The sequence below is a fragment of the Polypterus senegalus genome, chromosome 18, assembly GCF_016835505.1.
Source record: "Polypterus senegalus isolate Bchr_013 chromosome 18, ASM1683550v1, whole genome shotgun sequence".
Lineage (NCBI taxonomy): Eukaryota > Metazoa > Chordata > Cladistia > Polypteriformes > Polypteridae > Polypterus > Polypterus senegalus.
Genome location: NC_053171.1, coordinates 65264582 through 65286088, shown reverse-complemented (window position 1 = coordinate 65286088; position 21507 = coordinate 65264582). Strand labels below are relative to the sequence as shown.

Sequence of the window (21507 nt, the reverse complement as noted above, 5' to 3'; positions counted from 1 at the left end):
AGGGTCATAATTTGTATTTGAGGTTGGTCAGAACTGCATTGTACAGGATCTCCCAGTATTGTTTTGCCTGCTTGACATTTACTCGACTCAGCCTCATTGTGAAGACGCTCCACTCTATGATTCTTTTCAATGACTCCATTCTCCTTCTTGGTATTTTTTTTTTTTTGTTTGTTCCATTACTAACAGAGTTGTCTTTTATATATGTGTTAATCATCAAATTGGCAAAAATGAAGTGGTCACATATTCACCTAATGTCCTGTCTTTTCAGTCTTATGTAGTGCTTTACCAAAATGCCCATGCTTTTCATTAAGGCTATAATGGAGGATGTCATATTTCACGACAAGAATCACAGTTTGAGTTTCTTATTGGGCTTCAAAAGTATCCCAAAGTTGACATTTTGCAACAGCCAATCTATGTGCAGTATTTTTTTCTCTACTCTGTGATGACACAACAAAGATGAAACACTGAACAGACATTTGTGCTCTCTCCAGACTTCCATGAGTTTTTCCTCTGTTTGCGCAATTGACAACACTGTTATCACTTGTTTCTTGTTTGAGTCACTGGGTTTGCTGCACAGGTGGTCATGAGCGTGTGTGCTGTGACTGTTCACGATTCACTAAGATTATGCTAACTTAAACTGTGGTAGAAAATCGTATTAAATGTTGTGTAGTGTGTAATGGCACACGTCTACACAACTTCATGGTCGGCTGCTCTTTGAAACTGTTTTGTTTGATTGGCTGTTCCTGGCTGACTTCTGGAGCTGTGTTGTACTGGATTGTGTGTGTGTGTTTACTGGAAGATGTTTCACATTTCAATCATTGAGTTTTGAAAAATGATACAGCCTGTTACAGATATACCGTTTAATATTTAAAAATTTTATTGTCAAATAATACATGAAGAAGTTTGAATGTATTTTGTCATTCAGGTGTCTAAGTTGAACAGCAGTGAGATTTGTAGTCATAGGCTGGCCATAAGTAAAGCAGACCATACAGGAGCATTGCTGTTCAAAATGGTTAAATATAATTGCAGTGTATTATTTCTAGATCTTATGTCTGTCAGTGTGGTAATATTGTTTACAATTTATGGTTGTGATTTTTGTCTTTAAAAATCTCTATGCCACTTACAAGAGTTGTTCTTCCACAGCTCCAAAGAGATGCTGGATGAGTAGATTGACTCCATGTGAATGAGCCCTGCAGTTCTCTGCCTTCTATCCAGCACTTGCAGGATAAACTCCAGCACCTCGACTGTCCAACAGTTTAAAATGTTGTGTTATGTTATCTTAAATGGCTGTCCTCAATAGAATATGACCACTGGTAGCCTCAGAGAAAAATATCATTATGTGATATTTGAACTAATAAAGCAAAGCAATTCACAAAGTGTGGTTTTCAGAGCGTAGGAGAAATTGGCTGGTGTAGCTGAGCAGCAGGTGTGCCATCTTGCTAACTATACAATACATTGTTGCCTGCAAACAGTAGTTAACAAAGCGGCACTATATTGTTAAAGTCAGCTGGGAGCAAACAGGATGTTGGTGGGATGAACAAGAAAAATGGATTTAAAAAATATAACATATCTGTTGTTTCAGGACTGTGGCTAATAATGTCCACTTTGTTTCATAGTATTTTTCTTGACAGATTCATGGCAACGAATGATTTCAATTGTGAAAAGCCCACAAACTGAGGAAGTGCTTGAAGTTGGTGTTTGACAAAAGTTGTTTTTTATACCGCACACAATATGGCTGTTCACAGAAACACTTTGAGTAATGTAAGGCTCATTATCTGCTTTATGTGACAGAAATGCTGCAATGAAAGGAAAGTAATAAGGCAGTGTATATTTAGATGGAGTTAATTTGCACAAGCAAGCTCTTTTTATACAAATTTTCTTGACTTCATAAATTGATTTGGCAGCTCATGATATTATATGCTGACCTTTTCAGATCAGAGCCACAGAATTGTCACACATTTCAAGAATGATGGCTTTTAATAACTGAGAATATCTGTAGTACTAGGGTGTTGTACTGTGTTAGTCATTATGGATGCAATGAGAAGTCAAGCAAAATGACACTTTTTATTGGCTAACTGAACAGATTAAAATATGCAAGTGATCTTACCTGAAGAAGGGGCCTGCATATTGTAATCTGTTCAATTAGATAATAAAAGTTGTCATTTTTCTTGACTTTTCATAATAACCAAGAACAGAGCTTACAGAGGAAGAGTGTGGTCCATGCTACACTCAGTGTAACAGAAAACATGCTGTGAGTGCTTAGAAAGTTTGCTATGATATCTGCCGTATTGTTTATATGGTGTTATCTTTGTTTTACATAGAATGTGAGGGCCTTAGTTACACATTGAATATTTTATGTAGCACTAGCTGTGTTAACTGGCATTGCCTGGGAAATTTTTTAAGACAATTGGTGTAATAGTGATGTTTATTAATCGGGTGTATCAGATCTACTGTGAAACTGAGTGCTTTTCTGTATTCAATGTCTGTAGCATATTTTGTTGTTTTGAAGTGTTTAAGGCTTTGTACCTAGGACTTGAACCCACAGCCTTAAGGATTCAAATATGTCTGCAAACATTGTGTGACCATGAGCAAGTCACTTTACCTGCCTATGCTCCAGTGGGGAAAAACCAAAAACAAATGTACATAAATGTAACTAATTGTAACTCAAATGTTATGTTTTCTTGGATAAAGGCATTAGTTAAATAATTAATAATAATATTCTGTGACTGGTGCTGCTTACTCTTTAACACGCTGTACATGATTGTCTATGAGGAAAAAAAAAACCCTGCCTTAGACCAGTTCCTGCTTCTCCTAGTGACTTGGCTTTTGTTGATGATTATTTAAAAAACTAAATTTTGCCGTAAAGTGTATTTCTTTGAATTGAAATGGGTAATCAGCCAGAATAATGGAAAATTTGAGCATATAATTATATGTATGACTCTCTTGTTTTTGTCATTCACTAAAGTACAGTATTTCTTTTTGTGTTTTTCATCACTTGTTTGTAGTCTCTCTATAAAGTCTGCAGATGTAAATGTATATGGAAAGCATTGCTTGAAGTAGATGCACATAAGCGCCGGTACTCTGTGTGTTACACTGATGTATTAATGTGAAGAGTGTGGAGCATTTTCCAATTCAAAATTCAAGCGGCAATTTATAAGGTTGATGTTCTCCCTTGTGGTTTGCAACACCATGATTGAATAGCTCTAATATTTTTAGCATTTAATATTTAATATTTTGAGCACCGCGATCAAAGGTATGGTGAGAGGGGGTTCAGCTTTTAGCACTGCAAATGGGGTCTGGTGATCAACGGAGCAGAACGGATAACCAAGATGAGGACCGTTACACATTTAAGAGTTCCAGTACTCAACAGCAAAAAACAGTGCTTGCTAACCATTGACCTTTGCATCTTCTTTGAGCTAAGCTTTCCTGAACTTTGTTTCATTTGCAACATCATCACATATATTTTTAAATGTCCAAGACACTGCGCCATCTTAAGTCCTGTTCGCATGGCCCAACAATCACTTAAGTGCATCACAGAGGATATATGTAGCATAGTATTAATAAGTATCAACAAATGCATAAAAAAGTGAGGTAATTTTCTTTTTTCTATAACGTCACCGAATTTCTATCAAATCTGTTAAGGCGTTTTGAAGATTTTGGAGTATTTAGTATTCCTTTTGTGGTGGTGGTTTACTCCTAAATATCAATATATCAGAAATGGCCTTCTTTAGTGGATACCTGCTGGCCTAAAGGTACCATCCTGCCACATTTTAGCTAAACTGAAAAAAGGGAGTGAGTCAGTCAGTCAGTCAACTTTGCATTATACAGTATATCTATAGATTTAATGAACATTATCTTAAGATACTTTACTAAAACCCTGCTTTTCTTTTAAGAAATGAAAGGTGAATTGACTCATTGTGGCATATTGTTGCCAAGGTTTGAATTCTGGTGCTGTTTCTGTTAACTATTCTGTTAACTATTTTCCTTTTTCTACTCACATTCATTTCATTTCTGCAGGCATATTTTTTAAAAGAAGAAATAGAAGAAGAGTATTCCACAAAGAAAAGGTGAGGTGCTACTTTATGTGGCTAATTGCTCATAGGTTTTGTGATGTATTGCACTTGAATATCTACTTAAGGCATGTTTGTGTGGAATTCCTTTTTTGTAGTTTTAACACTTGAGGTTTTATCTCTGTTCATTCCTTGAAAACAACTTTCTGCTGGGAAGTCTAGTGCAGCTCTCACCATATTTGTTATTAGTGCACTGGCCAGTATTCAGGAGGTGGTGTTGCCAAGATTAGCAGTGATGAAGAACTCAGCATCCAGCCTAGTGGACTCCTCTACTATCAACCTACAATACCTTCTTTGGCTGTAATTAAAAAACAAAACATTCAAAGGATCACAAAGATTTTAGAACATGTTTCCCTTGTGTAGCTGTGAAAGGCTCCCAGTTCTCACCAACAACTTAGTTTTTTTTCCTCCCCTACCGAAACCTGGTTCAAATGAATAAACACTGAGCTTGTGTCAAAGGTAAACATCTATTGGGTGCTGGAATATGAGCAAATAGCCAAGCAATTCTCTCCAGTAATTTACAAAAAAAAAAATGGTGGCAGATTTGAGGAAGTGTAATCAATCAGAATAGCTGTTTTTTTTTAAAGATCCAAACAGTTTCGCTTAAAGCTTTTGCTTTCAAAAAAGGAAACATTTAAGGTCACTTATAGGGAAAAATAATTCAGTAAAGGGGAAGCTCCTACCTGAAATGGTAAAATTGTTTTGGGAGATGGCTAAAAGGTATATAACAGTCAAATGCAAGGCCTCAAACCCTTAAAAGTGTTGCTTTGTGCTGTTTTTTTTTTTTTTGTTACGTATCAAGTTGCCTTTCTCCTTTTCCCTTTTCTGAAGAATTCAAAAATTATTTTTGTATGTGTTGACCTACACAAACACATCCTATAGTGCATTTGCTTCATGCTGATTTAATTGGGTAAGCTGGAGAGATACCAGTAATTTCCCATTGTGATGGTGTCTACTGTGTTGGATTTGCACCTGTTTGTTCTGACCCAACAATTAATGGAATGCATGAAAATAGTTCTGACATTTGAATGCATGAAAAATTATATTCAAGAATAAAACACTTATCAAATGCTGTCATTGAGGGAAATGTGGTCATATGTAGATAGACATGTTATACAAATATTGTTCTCTTTTTTGCTTAATAAACAGATCTCCAGTTGGTTTGAATATATATAACAGCTTTAAGGTGAAGAAAGGTCTGGTATTCAGAAAGAAAGGAACGCGCCAGGCTGTGCATACCAGTGCAGAACTAAAGCAGCCCCTTGTCCGCTGGGGCTGTGACATGGCAAACAAGGAAAATGAACTGTCCTGTGCAGGTAGCCTACATGAACGACTGCACAACGATCGCTACTCATTAGCTCTGAGCTCTGGAGAAACCACTAAAATGGATGGAGCAGTGTCAAAATATAATGATTATTTGGCGGAGGTAAATGTACCAGTCATTTTATTCTTTTTTTATGAATTCCTAGAGGTAATGCCCATACGTACATGCTGGTGAATTCTTGGACCCAAGATCAGTAAGTAGCTGTGATGTGTACTGCATGAAATTATTTTTCTATTTCCTCCGAAGGCTCTTAATTTCTTTTTAGACTGTAAAGGTTCACTACTGCTTGACTGGTAACCATAAATTGACCCGGCAAGTCTGCATGAGTTGCCAGCTGGTGTCTTCTGTGGTTACTTCATACCATATACATAATGCAATTTTGAGTAGCTTTGATTACCTACCACAATGGAATGGTATATTCATTTATCTTTTTTAAGTCCAGCTTAATTCATCTAGATGTTTTCAGGCCATTGAAGCAAGGTAGGAAAATATGTTAATAAGTGGATTAGTTCAATTCAGATAGTCATAGAGGAAGTAATATATCCTTTTTTTATAGTTATGTGTTTATGACAAGTGGAAGGAACATAATTCTTTCTCTAGTGTTAGACCTCAGATCATTTCCTGGTTCTCAGACTGTTCACAGGTGATGTTAAATTAATGTTTTTTGAGATCTTGTTTGGTTTAGTCCTGATTGGTTTAGCCATCTTCTTTGTCAACCTCTGTTCAAGTTTTTTTAACTGGGCAACTTTACTTCATTGACTACATGTGACATTTGTCAATAGGAATGTCTAATTTATCTAATTTTATGGTAGTTCTTTAAAACGTGTTGTATCACAGATAAAATCTATATCATTCACCTGTATACTTACCAGTACAACAGGAAATATGCACTCTCACCAAAATTTTACTTGCATGGGTTTGATGCAGCATTCATGGTCTGTTTATATGTACTGTTTTAATATATTGTAATTTCTGTGAAAAGATAAAGCTCCCCCTTTGGAGAAATAAATCACTGTTTTTCTATCTATCTATACAGTGCATTTATTTGATTGGTGTCTGTTGAGTTTATTTTTGACAAACATTTCTGTAATGGACTGCCACACCATCCATGATTGGTTACAGCCTGAACAGCCCCTAGCCACTCATGACCCTAAATTGGATTAAATAGGTTTCAGTATGTCAGGCTATATTGCTACTTCCAGCCTGTTGTGGAACATCCATTGTGTTAATACAGAGATTTAACTTTCCAAATAAAATATCATGTTCTTACATGAGGTTCTGTTGATTTGCACTCATGATGTTAACAGCATTGAGAGATAAACTACTGCATGTTTGACCTGTTTTGTGTGTTCAAGGCAGGTTGCTCATGCCTAGCAATTTTTTAAAGTTGTATGCATTTTTTTATTATGAAATGCTCTATTAGTTGTCTCCTTTCATACCACACCGTGATAGGAGTGGGCAGAATTTTTTTCCCCTGTGTATTTTACATTTGATTTGGTATATACTGTAGGTAAAGTTTGTGTTTTTTTGTTTTAAGCATTTTGAAGGGGGTTAGTATTTCTCACTTACAAAGTATTCACATCATTGTTGCTTTATTTTCTTTGTTTTTACTTTAACTTCTTTTTCTTTTTTTTTATTTGGCTAGATATCTAAAGATCATGATACAATGACACAAGTGCTCTTCGGAAGAAACTTAAAACTGAATGTAGCTCTCACTCTGTGGAGGAGAAATGCTGGTGAACTTGTTGCCTACCTGATAAGGTAATCAAACATGGTAGTTGCCAGAATGGCAGGTGCCTTTGTTAAAGTTTAGAAATGATGTTCTCGTTGGCACATGCTTACATATAATATAAGAACAGCCCCCTGTATGCCCCCTGCCTTCTGTAAATATTTGTTTTAAGTAAAATAAATATGACCACAAAAATATGAAGGTTGGACATATTTTGGAGGAATACTATTTGCAGAGGATTTTTTTAGGAATTTTGCTTGGCTCAAAAAAGTCTCAGACCACTGAAGTTTCCATTTTGAGTTAAAAATTTGATGGCATAAACTTGACAGATTAGGTTTTGTTAATATTTTACCGACCTGAATCATTTTTATTTAGAACTAAATTATATCCATGCCTTGTTAAGTGCCCTTTCTGCCTAATGTCAGATTAAGTTTGAGGATAATTTGTACAAATTTTTGTATTCTTTGAAAGATCTATAGATACGCATTGTTTTGGGGTTTTTTTTGATTAATTATCCCACAGTGACATAAAGAATTGTTAACCAAATTGATAATAAATCAACATCTCTTTGAAATAAAAATATTTGTTTATATGGCAACAAAAATATGTTCTCATCTGTGCAAATAAGCTGTAAGTCAATTAGAAAAATAATTACTTCAGTGCCAGGGAATTGTGTTGAATTTTAGAATGGATTAGCAAGAGGCTATTACTAAATAGTGCTGTTACTGAAAGGGAAGCAGTAACAGAATGTCATAAAAGCCACCAGGCAAGTCCCACTGGCTTTGTTATTGGTAAGGGTCAGTCTTGACAGTATGGCAGTAACATTTTTCATGTAATAATCAATTATATTTGTAACAGATGCTTATTTTTTGTTGTGTTCTTGTTAAAGGCAGGAACAGAATCATCAGTCCATGATATCACTTCATAATTCCTCAAATTTCATTTGGTCTGGCATTTTAGGAGTCATTGGTTTGGCAGAAATGCAGTGTAGAAAGTTTACAAGTGCAAATACAAAATCAAACTGTTTAAATTGAGATATTTAGAGGAAAGGCATTGGTTTAGTGGCCTGCTTTCATTGTTTTAACCTGCATCTTAAATGTACAGTACCCACTACTGTTTTCTTGTTTTCTTTGCTTTGTAACTTAACTTTTCTTTCTTAATTACTGATTTCAGAATTCAGGATACGGGAGTGCTTGTAGATTGTTTACCTGTAATTACTAAAAGGTAAGGGTAATCTTAATTTTTTAACAAATGTCACTGACCAGGGATGTACATCATCTGAATCATTTTAGTTAGAATAAGGATGATTAAACTGTAATCTAAATCCAAACAAGATGGTTCTTTTTAGTCACACTTTAGTCATTACTTGGCTCATTTTTTCGTTTTGTGTTCACATTGGGTTTTTAATTTTTTTTTTTATTTTGCTTTATAAATATTAAGGAGATAACATTGGGTTGAAATATACAAAAGCCTAAAGCCATAACCAGAAAATAACACGTTTGTTTTCTAGAATGTGATGCTGCCAATGTAAACCTGTAAAAAGCCTTTAACTATGATAAAATAGATGGGTATGGCTCCTGCCTTGTCACCAAGAATGCCAAGTGTAGGCATTTAGCCACTGCTCTCCACCTCAAGCAACAAAAACTCCCAGTGGAAATGGTTTAGAAAATTGATAGAAGGATCAGTTAAAGCAAAAAGCAGAATAAAAGTTACAGGATAGTGAAGGTGAGGTTTAGAGCATTATCTTGTCTATCATATTGTTATAATAAACTATTGCTTTTCAATATATAAACTTACAAAATAGGGTTGCAAATAATGATTATGTTGATAATTGATTAATGTGGCAATTATTATCTGCATGAAGTGGAACTTTTCACCAAATAAACAGGTTTTTATTACATTTTCATGTTTTTTTTATTAACTATTCTTAGATATTTTGAACAAAGTATAGTTTTTTATACAGCATCTGCATAATAATGCATTGAAAATGAATAGTAATAAATAGAAATAAAACACTTAGTAGCAGTTCTGGCTGTGCAGTGAACATACACATTTTCCTTAAAAACACAACAGTTTTCAATAAATTATCTAAATTTTCAGAATACACAAGTCAAATTGCATCACACACCTCAAAATGAAACATGAAATTTAAGTTATGCTTTCTTTTCAGTTTCTGTGAAAGAGACAGTTTATTGGCAAAGTATCATGTATACAGTATATCTGACCACCACAAAATAATCTGTTACACCAAAGTGAATTCATTCATGCACCACACAGCAGGAGGCCAAATTCTCGTCATTGATTAGTCCTATCAAATGGTAATTGTAAAGTCCAATGCACCTAAACAGAATAAGCGATATGTGTGTGTTTTAACACTAGAATTACCAGAGCCTACGAAAAAACTCGTAATTCCGTCCCACCTTACACTGCTTCTTAAATCCCTTCACACCTCTCCGCCAGCGCCCTTTGTCTTCTAAATGTGCTGATAAAGAGAAGCTAGGAGCAGCCGGCTATTCCATCCCCCACCACTTTAGAGCGTGCAATTTCTCTCAGCTCATGCCTCGATTGAGTATCTGGGAGTGAAGTGGAGTTTTAGAGTGGAAATAATAGATCGTTATTTGAAACACACGCATTTCATGTCTGTTCCGTTTCTACAGTAATCTGTGTCAACACATTGTTAAAACAGAAACGTTTTTTTATATTCTAGTAGTAGATGACAAAATGTAGGCATAAACTATATAATGTATGAAGCCTGAAGTCCAAATAGCAATGAAACATTTTCACAAGAATAACACAATTGCGCTTTTATTCAAAAATATAACTGCAGAAACAAAAGCCGCCTTAACATGCAACATTGACAGCAGTTTACTGTAATTGCCTCCGTAGTTCAATAGACTCCGCCCCCGCTTGGGAATCAAGAGGTCACGAGTTCGATCCTGTGCCCTTCCGTTTTGAGAAGTAAACTGCTCTTAGTCTTACTGTTTTAGAATAAAGGCATACATTTGATTTCAGTCTGTAACAGCCAGTGCAATTTATGATCCTTGTAAAGGTTAGCTTTTTTTTAATTCACTTTTCATTCTCTCAGTCGCGTTCAGAATCAATCCATACAACCCCATCTGACACGGCTGTTTTCACTAAAGACGCGCTATAGCTCTGCAGTGTACCACGATGCATACTAACGCCAAACCCCCATCCCCGGGTTCTGACACACAAGCGCTGGCGAAGCTGCCTTCTTCGTATCTCACCGTCACTTGCTTTTCTTTTTATTCAGTTTTATTGAGTGTTCCTGCCAGTCCCGCATGTTGCTGTATGCTGTTTCTTTTGTACTCCAGGACATGCAGAGGAAAGAATGGTAAAGACCAGTAACTTCGGCGTTATATGCAATCATCAGACACTCCCCATCTGCCCGTGTCGTTCAAACACAGGAACATATATTGGTGTAAAAGTATAACAAAAGTGCACTTTTATTCAAGTGCACTTTTCCATCGCCTTTTCCTGTAAGAAGCAATGTACACACTTCTCTCTATGCTGTGGTTTCTATTACACACCTGAAAGAAAGAGACAATACATGTGAAAATATCCAGCATACAGCAACATGCGGGGACTGGCAGGAACACTCAATAAAACTGAATAAAAAGAAAATCAAGTGGCGGTGAGATACGAAGAAGGCAGCTTCGCCAGCGTCTGTGTGTCAGAACCGGGTGGGGGGGCGTTAGTATGCATCGTGGTACAGCGCAGAGCTATAGCGCGTCTGTATTGTTTCTTTTGTACTCCAGGACATGCAGAGGAGAGAATAGTAAAGAGCAGTAAGTTCGGCGCTATATGCAATCATCAGACACTCCCCATCTGCCCGTTGTTTTGTTATACTTTTCAATACTTTTATACTGCTCAAGCGGGCATGCTCAAAAATACGTGTAATGCCACGAAAAGTGCACGCAGACACTTCATTTGCAAACAAAACAAGTGCACTTTTATTCAAAACTACCTGTATAACCGAAGAAAAAAGAAAGCAAGTTACAGTAGGCGATTGATACGACAACTTGCATGGTGCAATGCTAAGAAGTGCAGATTTTCATTCCGTGCTATATAAAATCATCACATTCAAATATTAACAGTTCCCACACACCCAAGGACCGTCCTTCCTACATTTACGACACGTGTACTTGTTGCAGTGTACACACCTCTCTGTGCTATGGTTTCTATTACACTGAATGAGCACCTGACACTGTACTTTCTTCCCTGGGGGAAGGTCCCGCATCAGAGAATTTCCAGTTCCTGCATAAATTCACACCCGATCTGACGCTGTTCGTTTTCAAATAATATTGCATTAGTGCGATTATATTTTCACATATATTGTCTCTTTCTTTCAGGTGTGTAATAGAAACCACAGCATAGAGAAGTGTGTACATTGCTTCTTACAGGAAAAGCGATGGAAAAAGTGCACTTGAATAAAAGTGCACTTTTATTATACTTTTACACCAATATATGTTCCTGTGTTTGAACGACACGGGCAGATGGGGAGTGTCTAATGATTGCATATAGCGCCGAAGTTACTGCTTTTTACCATTCTTTCCTCTGCATGTCCTGGAGTACAAAAGAAACAGCATACAGCAACATGCAGTTACTGTAACTTGCTTTCTTTTTTCTTCGGTTATACAGGTAGTTTTGAATAAAAGTGCACTTGTTTTGTTTGCTAAATGAAGTGTCTGCATGCACTTTTCGTGGCATTACACGTGTATTTTTTGAGCATGCCCGTTTGAGCAGTATAAAAAGTATTGAAAAGTATAACAAAACAACGGGCAGATGGGGAGTGTCTGATGATTGCATATAGCGCCGAAGTTACTGCTCTTTACTATTCTCTCCTCTGCATGTCCTGGAGTACAAAAGAAACAGCATACAGCAACATGCAGGGACTGGCAGGAACACTCAATAAAACTGAATAAAAGAAAAGCAAGTGACGGTGAGATACGAAGAAGGCAACTTCGCCAGCGTTTGTGTGTCAGAACCCGGGGATGGGGGTTTGGCGTTAGTATGCATCGTGGTACACTGCAGAGCTATAGCGCGTTTTTAGTGAAAATAAATTGCACCGGCTGTTACAGACTGAAATCAAATGTATGCTTTTATTCTAAAACAGTAAGACTAAGAGCAGTTTACTTCTCAAAACGGAAGGGCACAGGATCGAACTCGTGACCTCTTGATTCCCAAGCGGGGGCTGAGTCTATTGAACCACGGAGGAAGTTACAATAAACTACTGTCAATGTCGCATGTTAAGGCGGCTTTTTGTTTCTGCAGTTATATTCTTGAATAAAAGCGCAATTGTGTTATTCTTGTAAAAATGTTTCTTTGCTATTTGGACTTCAGGCTTCATACACTATATAGTTTATGCCTACATTTTGTCATCTACTACTAGAATATAAAAAACGTTTCTGTTTTAACAATGTGTTGACACAGATTACTGTAGAAACGGAACAGACATGAAATGCGTGTGTTCCAAATAACGATCTATTATTTCCACTCTAAAACTCCACTTCACTCCCAGATACTCAATCAAGCTGAAGTTTGTGCACGTTCTAAATTGGTGGGGGGATGGAATAGCCGGCTGCTCCTAGCTTCTCTTTATCAGCACATTTAGAAGACAAAGGACGCTGGCGGAGAGGTGTAAAGGGATTTAAGAAGCAGTTTAAGGTGGGACGGAATTACGAGTTTTTTCGTAGGCTCTGGTAATTCTAGTGTTAAACATTACATGAGAGGTAGGTTGTTATTTTTGTTCTAAATCTAAAGTGCTAACTTCACTGAGTAACAGTCGGCAAACTTCATGCAGAGCTGAAGCTTACCACCAATTAGAGCGAAATATGAGAACATATAGGCTGATCGTGTTACCCAAAACGATCTTTTAGGTAGAGAAGACAAAAAGGACAATCATAGAATGCATAAAGTATGGTCTAACATTATGATGTTCTTTGACCAAAACCGGTAATTGTCATCTGTGTGTCCACTTCCAGTATTCATTCCTCATCAGGTTTTAGGTTCTGTTGCTCCTGTACTGTAGTTCTGAAATTTTAACTGTCAAGGCCAAGCTCAGTTTAAGTCAGTAATGAAAAGGATTAAATAGTTAACATAGGGTAGCAATAATTGTGTTTTTTATTGCTTTTCAGCCTTCAAGAGGAGAAGCCATGCATGTCCGTTGGTTGCTGTGTCGACCTTTTTCCACTAGTCAAAAATATGCTAAGAAGCTCATTTGAAGAGTAAGCATCTTTAATTCTGTGTTTGTTTCTGTGTTTAAATTTAAATATGGTTCTGAAAATGTTGAGGATATATGGCAACATCTAAAAAAGATAAGCTGGGACAAACTTAAATAGAGATAGTTAAGTAGTAATCAAATATGCTTTAAACTAAAACCGTTCAAGTGCCATTCAAGAAAATGTTTTAACATTAAATTTCTGAAGCTGTAAGAAATTAAAGTCAACTCGATAGTGGATTAAGGTGTATGGCTGAAAATGTGAAAGATGACCCAAAGTGGCTCTATCAGTGTTTTAATAGTAAGAGTGGCCAATTAGAAGAAGAACATTGGGAAAAGTAATGGCAAACTATAATATAACAACAGCAAATCCGTGAATGCTGTAAATTCCTTCTTTTGTCAGGTTTTTATGTTCAAAGAAGTTGATAACTCCTATCAGTTACAAAGACTTTTAAAGAGGCTCTTAGTGATTTTGTAATTGTAGAACGAGAGACGTTTTTGTTTGATGTCAGCCTTTAAAATCTAAGCAATCACTGTGTACCAGGATACATTTATTTTGGTTCCATGATCTGGATTCAACCAATTGGTGCTGACCTGTCACTGGTGAGCTATTCACCACAGAGGAGGAAGTGCAAGACGCCAATGGCTCAATAAATAAAATATATTTGATAACGTGTATGGTTCGTGGCATTTCACAAAAACCTAATTCTGACTGGTGTTTTACAGAAGATGCTATACTACTGTTATGATGTATGCTTAGCCTGTGCCTACTGTCTTGTGATTTTCACTTTAAAACAGTGTTACACTGAGAACACTTAAGTTACAACAGTATCCAGCATAACACAAACAAAATATTTACATGCCTGATGAATTGTTTTACCCTGGTTTCTGTCAAGTGCCAGGTAGATGCTTTTCATATGTACCCTTATTATTTTATGTCTCCTTATGTTAAACTAACGTTAAGCCTCAGTCACGGACCTAAAAAGGGCACCTCACACAATCTCATGAGAATGCAATTGCATGCATCTGTATTGACATTTGTCTGTTTTCCAGAACCTCCGCAGCTTCTGCTTTAAGGGGATTCAGGCTATGAGTGACTCGTTGACATGTATACAAATAATTTAACAGTTCAAGTGTGTTTGTGTTAAAAGTTTTTGTAAAAATTCAAAGTAAAACAAAATTCAAAGGGAAAAATTGATAATATAAAAGAAGATATTCTGTTCTATCCATCGGTTCTGCTTTTAATAGAAATGGTATATTCTGCAATCCCAATATCATAACATATAGATTGCCTTTTCCTGTTTTTTACTTCTATTCTCTTTCTATTCCAGCTTTGTACCATTGTGCTCATTTTACTAAAGTTGTTTTTTGCTAGTAGGTACATTAATGTAAAAATTAATGAAGAAAAGATTAGCCAACACAGGTTGAGTAAAGATGCATTATTGAGAAGTCAGCATGAGCTTAGTTAGATGTCTATGAGGAAATAACAAAAGAATATAATCTGAGAGGTGCATGTGATATTATTTATCAGAATTTTTCAAAACGCTTTTGATAAGGAACCACACGAGAGGCTAGGGGTCAGACTACAAATTGGGAAATCATGATGCAATGTGTGGATGAGGCAAAATTGGTTTAAACACTTAAAAGAAAGGGTTACAGTGTGAGGTGAAGATCATTTACAGAAATTCATAATTCTAATATCAAAGGAATATTTTATTGTATCTCAGATTTATAAAATGAACATAAGTGCAGGCAGCCATCCATCCTGCAAGTATGAAAGCTCAGGTAAACAGAGCAATGTGCCAGCAAAGTCCCAACAAATGAAACAACCGAAATGCCTGAAGAAGGTCATTGTCAGAATTTTTAAAGATTCATGGTACTTCACCATTGAGTCACTCAGTTAGTCAGACACCTAAAGATGGCATAACTGGAGCACATTGGTGACTAAAAGCCACTGCCCAAACACTGACCAGAGGGTACATTTTGTTGTGGTTGGGTACCATTTTAATGTGTTTTCTTAAGCACCACATATCCATAATTTGGGACTTCAGTCATCTAGAAAAATTAAGGTTTGCATTATAAACATCCATGTCAGGTATTTGAATCTTATTTTGCCCAGTGAAAGATGTAGAAAATGTAATTTGTTGGGTTTTTTTGTCATTTTTATCCTTTCAGATACTTGGTAGTTGGTTTACACTGGGTTCAGTCAGTTATTAAAAAATGGTGGCCAGAGCTGTCTGAGAAAGGAAAATGTACAAGTGATGGACACCCAGAAGACAGGTATGTATGTTCTAATTTTTAAAAAGTATACTTCCACCTCCATTATAAAGCGTAACAGTGAGCTAGTTATATTTTTATACTTATCAAATATGTTTCAGTTAAAAATTTAATTTCTCTTGGCAAACTTAATATATATCCCCATTATGAAGAAATAAGTTTAACTTGAAAAATACTGAACTTATCCTTTAATGTTGTTTTGCAAGATTGATGTGCTATGCTGGAGTGAAGGACCTTTTCTCGTCATAATTCTTAAATTCTCAAAACATGGTCTAATGTCCTAGACTGGCTAAATGTGAATAAGGGAATGACTCTGACATGGAGAAGTGGAGTAGATTATGAATAAATGTATCAGGCAATTAGGGAATAATCTTTTAATGTTTTTTTTCTTTCACTTCTTAATGGATGTTTTTGAATCAACTAATTCTTCATTAATAATTATGTGTTACCTTGCATCAGAGTTTGCATCCATCTTCTAAAACTGCATATCCAGAGCAAGGAAACTGGTGCCTATCCCAGCAAGCATCGGGCGTAGAGCAGAAACAATCCCTTGACACAGCACCAGTGCAACTTGAGCACCGTTCTCATTTTAGGGCACCAGTGCGACTTGAGCCCCGTTCTCATTTTTGTCAGCATTGTGCCGCCCTTCAAATCTTGCAGTTGTTTCTAAATAGCTCCAGATTAAATGGAGCATCAGAGCAGGAAGCTGTATTTATTCAGTGCATGGTTGGTGAGTTAATCTGTAACAGTTAGCAGGTATAGATTTGAAAACATTTAATCTGCTCTGAAAACATCTGCCAAAACTCGGTACAAAGCATTTAAAGAGTATCTTTGAGGAAAAGTGACAGCAGATTTAATGATGTGTATAAACTTGATTTGCTGTTAACAAGACTTCCCACTGCTGATCTCTACTAAAATATCACCACAAGAAACTCGGGTACTATTATTTAAGTCATGCAAACACTTGTTGCAGAAATCAGTCATTTGACCTGCACAAAAATTATTGAAATTAGAAAACAAACATATTTATGAAACATTAAGATGTTTTGCTCATCTAAATGTTACAAGTGTTAGAGTGAAATTCATACTTGCATGTGCTTATCAACATGCTGCATGTTGCCAGTCTTCAGGCTGTGATTAGTATACTTGATGTAAATATCTGATTGACTGTAAATTTCAGGCAGAATAAGAGATCCCACAACTCCAGGCACCATACCATGTAGAGATGAGCTGGATAACCTGGTAGGTTTTAAAAGCTGTTGGTCAGTGTGGCATAGTGGGTAAGGCTAAGGATCTCAACCCCTAAGGCCGTAGGATCAAATCCGGGTGCTGACACTGACTGACCTTAAGCAAGTCACTTCATGTGCCTGTGTTGTAATTGGAAAAAACAAAATGTAACTAGTTGAATCTTAGATATTGTAAGTCGCCTTGGATAAAGGCATCAGCTAAACAAATAACAATAATCTTGACAGATCTTGATTGCTCAAATGCCTGTTTTGCACAATTATGTTAAGACAAAAACTTTGTTAAATGACATCCATCAGTGTAAGCAAAAGGGCTGTGCTTTTGTCAAGATACTGTTTAAAGTCCTCTAGTAAATATTCAAGATTGCAGTTATTCATCTTTAGCTGTGGCTAAAATAGGAGACTCCCTTGTGTGTTTTTGTACATTACAATTTAGAGTTTTGTGGGTTGAGCCCAGGTTATTGAATATTCTGTACCTTGAGAAATTTTCCACTGTTGTCTAACTGAGCACTGCGTGTGCCTCTTTTGGTGCCTACTGGGCATCATGGTTTTGTTTGCCCTGGTTGGTTTTAGGCCAGATCACTACCAGATATTTATTTATGTAGTCTTGTCACCAGCGTTTGTCGGCCCAATAAGTGTCATGTCAGCAGTAAATCTGATCGTTTTATAGTCAACATAGGGACTTGACAGTCATGGGTGAAAACTGAGTACTCACTATGTCTAGTGTAGCCATCTCGAGGGGTCCATTGTTTAAAATCTACATGACATGGTAGAAAATTTGTTGCATACTTTTTACTACCTGCCTATTGAATGGAGTTATAACTACTATTTCGAAGTTTGCAGAAAAGCCACTGAATGATGGACATTCAGGCATGTTATTCTGGAGTTCTTGTGCAGCAGTGCTGTTTTGCTTTTCTTAAAACATTCCTGTGTTACAGACGTGGGATTTCTTCCATATCTTAAGCACTTTGTGTCAGGGCTGTGGAGTCGGTAGATAAATGCTCCGACTCCAACTCCCCAACTCCGACTCCTCTGTATGTATATACTATCCTGATGTATTTTCTACATCCATTGAAGGAAAGGAAGGCAACATACATGTCATTTCACCACAGAACTACTGGCTAGGAAGCCAACACTCTACTATAATGCCAGATTAAAGACAAACACAATGAAAACAAGGTTTTGTTTATTTTATTTTTTTTAAAACAAGTGTCTGGATAGTAATAGCAGGCATAAAAATCAGAAACAGAAAATGTATTGGTTCAAAAATACAAACCACCTTCTTTTGTAGTTTTAACTTTTAAAAGAAAAAAAAAGCTTAACTATATGAACTAAAAACATTATCTGGAAAACCTATATTAAACTTGGAATACAGTTATAGTTAAAGGAAATCATGAATCATGTTTGAATCCCATAGTCAGGTTTAAAGTTTAAGTTTATTCCCTTCACTTATACAAGTGTCTCTAGTCCTGCAAAAAACATTTACCTAATTATCAGCAAGAGTAAGGCCCACAAATACGCAGCGATCCATGGCCGATTTTGCCACCGACCGATGTGCGTGTACAATCGCGGCAATTGATTTGTGGCCGCAGATTGCGGTGTCCACATGGACGGGCAGATCCAGCTTGCCGAAAATCTCGACCACCGCCACCATCCAAAGTAATGTGATGCCTCTGTCTGCTGCAGTGGCTGTCTCCTCTGTCAGCCAGCCGGAAGTTTAGTGCATTGTGTCACTCACCGGCCAGCTGATCAGCAGAACGAGCCTCTGCTGGAGACAGGTAGAAGATCTGTGTTCTCGGCTCCTTCCCCCCTTCACTGGCGCAGCGAAGGGGAGCCGACAGAGCTGAGAACACACCAGATGATTTTCAGGCGTTTGGCGTGATGACTCGTTGAACGGCCGAAAAATCGGCAGTGCATCTGTAAATGTATGGGGGGCTTTAGGCTAGGTTCACAGTTCCCTGTAACAGTGGAACACGACACAATGGAAAGCGGTGCCGCACCTTACCTGTGCATTACATCCCATATAGTGACGCATACAGTCAATGAAAAGCATGCTTCATGGTTACTTGACATGTTCGTTTTGTGGTAACATTATGCACTGCATGCATTGGGCTTTATTCTTACAGCAGAGAAGTAGTTCATTATGATTGTTTGTGAATTGGGACATTTCAACTTACTTTTTTAATTCCCATTTAAATTTAGTAGGAGTCGGAGTCGGTTAACTTTTTGCCGACTCCGACTCCAGGTACCCAAAATTGTCTCCGACTCCTCGACTCCGACTCCACAGCCCTGCTTTGTGTACGCATCATATAAGTTTCAAATTTGGCACATGGAATGGCTACATATACAATGTTAAAGTACAAGAAGTCCATTTGCACTAAATCTTTTTTTGTTTATTTCTTATTTTATTTTAGGAATATTCAAGTAATGAAGAAGCACCTGCATGAATTATGGGAGCATGGCTGTCATTTATGTTTTGCTCCAGGAACTACTGGTGAATTAGCAAAGGTACTCTATTACTCCTTTAAGTCTGCGATGATGCTTAGATTCATCTATGTGTATCATGCTGTGAAAATCTGATTTATTTAAAACTGTCACACAAAAATACTCTGGTTTAAGCCATTTTGGGTTTCAATGAAATAACAGCTGGTGCAGGGAGTCATCCATCAAAGTTTATTCAGCCATCTTCCTAGCTCAAACATTTGGTAATGAGACTGTTTGTCTTAAAATGGTTTAAAGTGTTTTTCATTGCTTTGTTATAAGCTTTAAAAAATAACTTCTTGTTGCTCTGAAAACTATTCTGTCATTTTCAGAGTGACTGTATGTAATCATTGTGCAGTGCCTAAAAAAAAAACATGACACACAATTGAGATCAGTAAGCCCAGTAATGAGAGAGAGTGCAACAAACAAACATTTCAAAGAGCGATTTGATATTTGGAGGCATCTTATCACAAGATAAATTAGGCCAAATAAACTACAGACCTCCCAATTCACAAGTGGCAGGTGTTAAAGCAGTCTGTTAGTGTGGATTTGTTAACAGTTCACTCCTTCAGTATAGTACAGGGTGTTCCACTCGGGAGTACAACTTTAAAAATGCGAATTACTCTGCAACGCATGCATGTATCATCATGCAACAAGTTTCAAAATATTCCTTATTTAATGAAGAATTGATTCTGTGTCATAAAGAGGCGGGCAGTATAGCGGGCACCGCTGCGGTGGCCCCGGATCTGGCACAGACAGCCGTCTAGCCCCAGACACCAACCCTGCAGAGTGGGAAAGCAAGCATGCAATACTTGTCCATATTTGACGAATTTGTGAAACAACTGGTCGACTACGAACATCAAGAAGGTTACTTCCAACAGGACGGGGCAACGTGCCATACCTTTCATGCCAGTATGGAAGAGATCCGATCATTTTTTAGAGACAGGGTGATCTCGAAAAGTTTGTGGCCACCTCGATCGCCCCATTTAACTCCTCCAGAATTTTTTCTATGGGGATATTTAAAGAGCAAGGTTTATGCAAGCAAACCCAGGACCATTGAACAACTGAAAGCAAACATCGAGCGGGAAATTGCTGCCATCGACAGTGACATGTTGCAGAGGACATTCTCAAATATGGAGCGTCGCGTTTCCTTGTGCGAAGACGTTGGGGGAGGACATTTTCAGCACCTTTTGTAATGTGGACTTGTTTTCCACTAAATACAGTTATGTTCAGTTCTTACAGCTCGCCTTTACATTCACACGTTTGCGAGTAATTCACATTTTTAAAGTTGTACTCCCAAGTGGGACACCCTGTATTTATGCAGTTAAGATTCAAAGGCAGTTATTTTTAACAGGGTTTAAATTTAGAGGTTCTGAACTTGAGGAAATAAGTGACACATCTAAAGATAATTACATTTAGTTACATTTATATAGTGCTTTTCTAGGCATTTTACATAAACCATAGGGGAGCCACTCCAGCCACCACCAATGTAAGAGACAAAGGATGATTAGGTGGCCAGAATGACCAGTTTGCGGTATGCAGTTTATCCTGGACTCTAGTAACCCCCTTCTTCTTTTAAAAGATGCCCAGGGATCTCTTATGACCACAGAGAGACAGGACTTCAGCTTTATGTTTTATCCAAAAGATGGCACCAATTTTACAGTACTGTGTCATTCAGATCCACACACAGACCACAGGGTAAGTGCCCCCTGATGGCCACTCCATCTCCTCTTCCAGCCGTAACCTCTGGTTCCCTGGTTTGTCTCTGATCCAAGTATTAGCTGAGCCCAAACATGCTTAGGTGGAGGTGGAATACCTGTACTGAAGTGCAAGCTGGATGGACAGCTGAGCTTGTTGTCTGTACTGTGACTTCCATGACAAGTGGTCCACAGCTTAGGTCTTACTGCACTGTTATCAGATAATTCAGTCTCTGAGACACTGTAAATGTGACTAATGTATTTATGTAATGTTCTTTTGCGGGGGGGAAAACTGGAGACCACTGATGAAAATACTGCCAAATTCTCAGCAAAGCAAATTTTATGACAAGTTGCTGTGTTCCCACAGCGTCCATTGTGTTTGCCTCTTTTTGACAGATTGTCTTTTTAATTTCATGTTTCATGCACATTAAAGATTTGACACAAATA

At 37.3% G+C, this 21507-nt stretch overlaps 1 protein-coding gene across 1 annotated transcript in view; it reads left to right on the top strand.

Annotated features, from left to right (window-relative positions):
- Window positions 1-21507, top strand: part of katnbl1 (katanin p80 subunit B-like 1) — a 47612-nt gene that overhangs the window by 22919 nt on the left and 3186 nt on the right. Inside the window, exons 3-9 of the mRNA XM_039742068.1 lie at window positions 4018-4067; window positions 5220-5496; window positions 7040-7155; window positions 8297-8347; window positions 13279-13368; window positions 15537-15641; window positions 19297-19390. Coding sequence (XP_039598002.1) covers window positions 4018-4067; window positions 5220-5496; window positions 7040-7155; window positions 8297-8347; window positions 13279-13368; window positions 15537-15641; window positions 19297-19390 — 783 coding nt within the window. The remainder of the gene's footprint in view (window positions 1-4017; window positions 4068-5219; window positions 5497-7039; window positions 7156-8296; window positions 8348-13278; window positions 13369-15536; window positions 15642-19296; window positions 19391-21507) is intronic.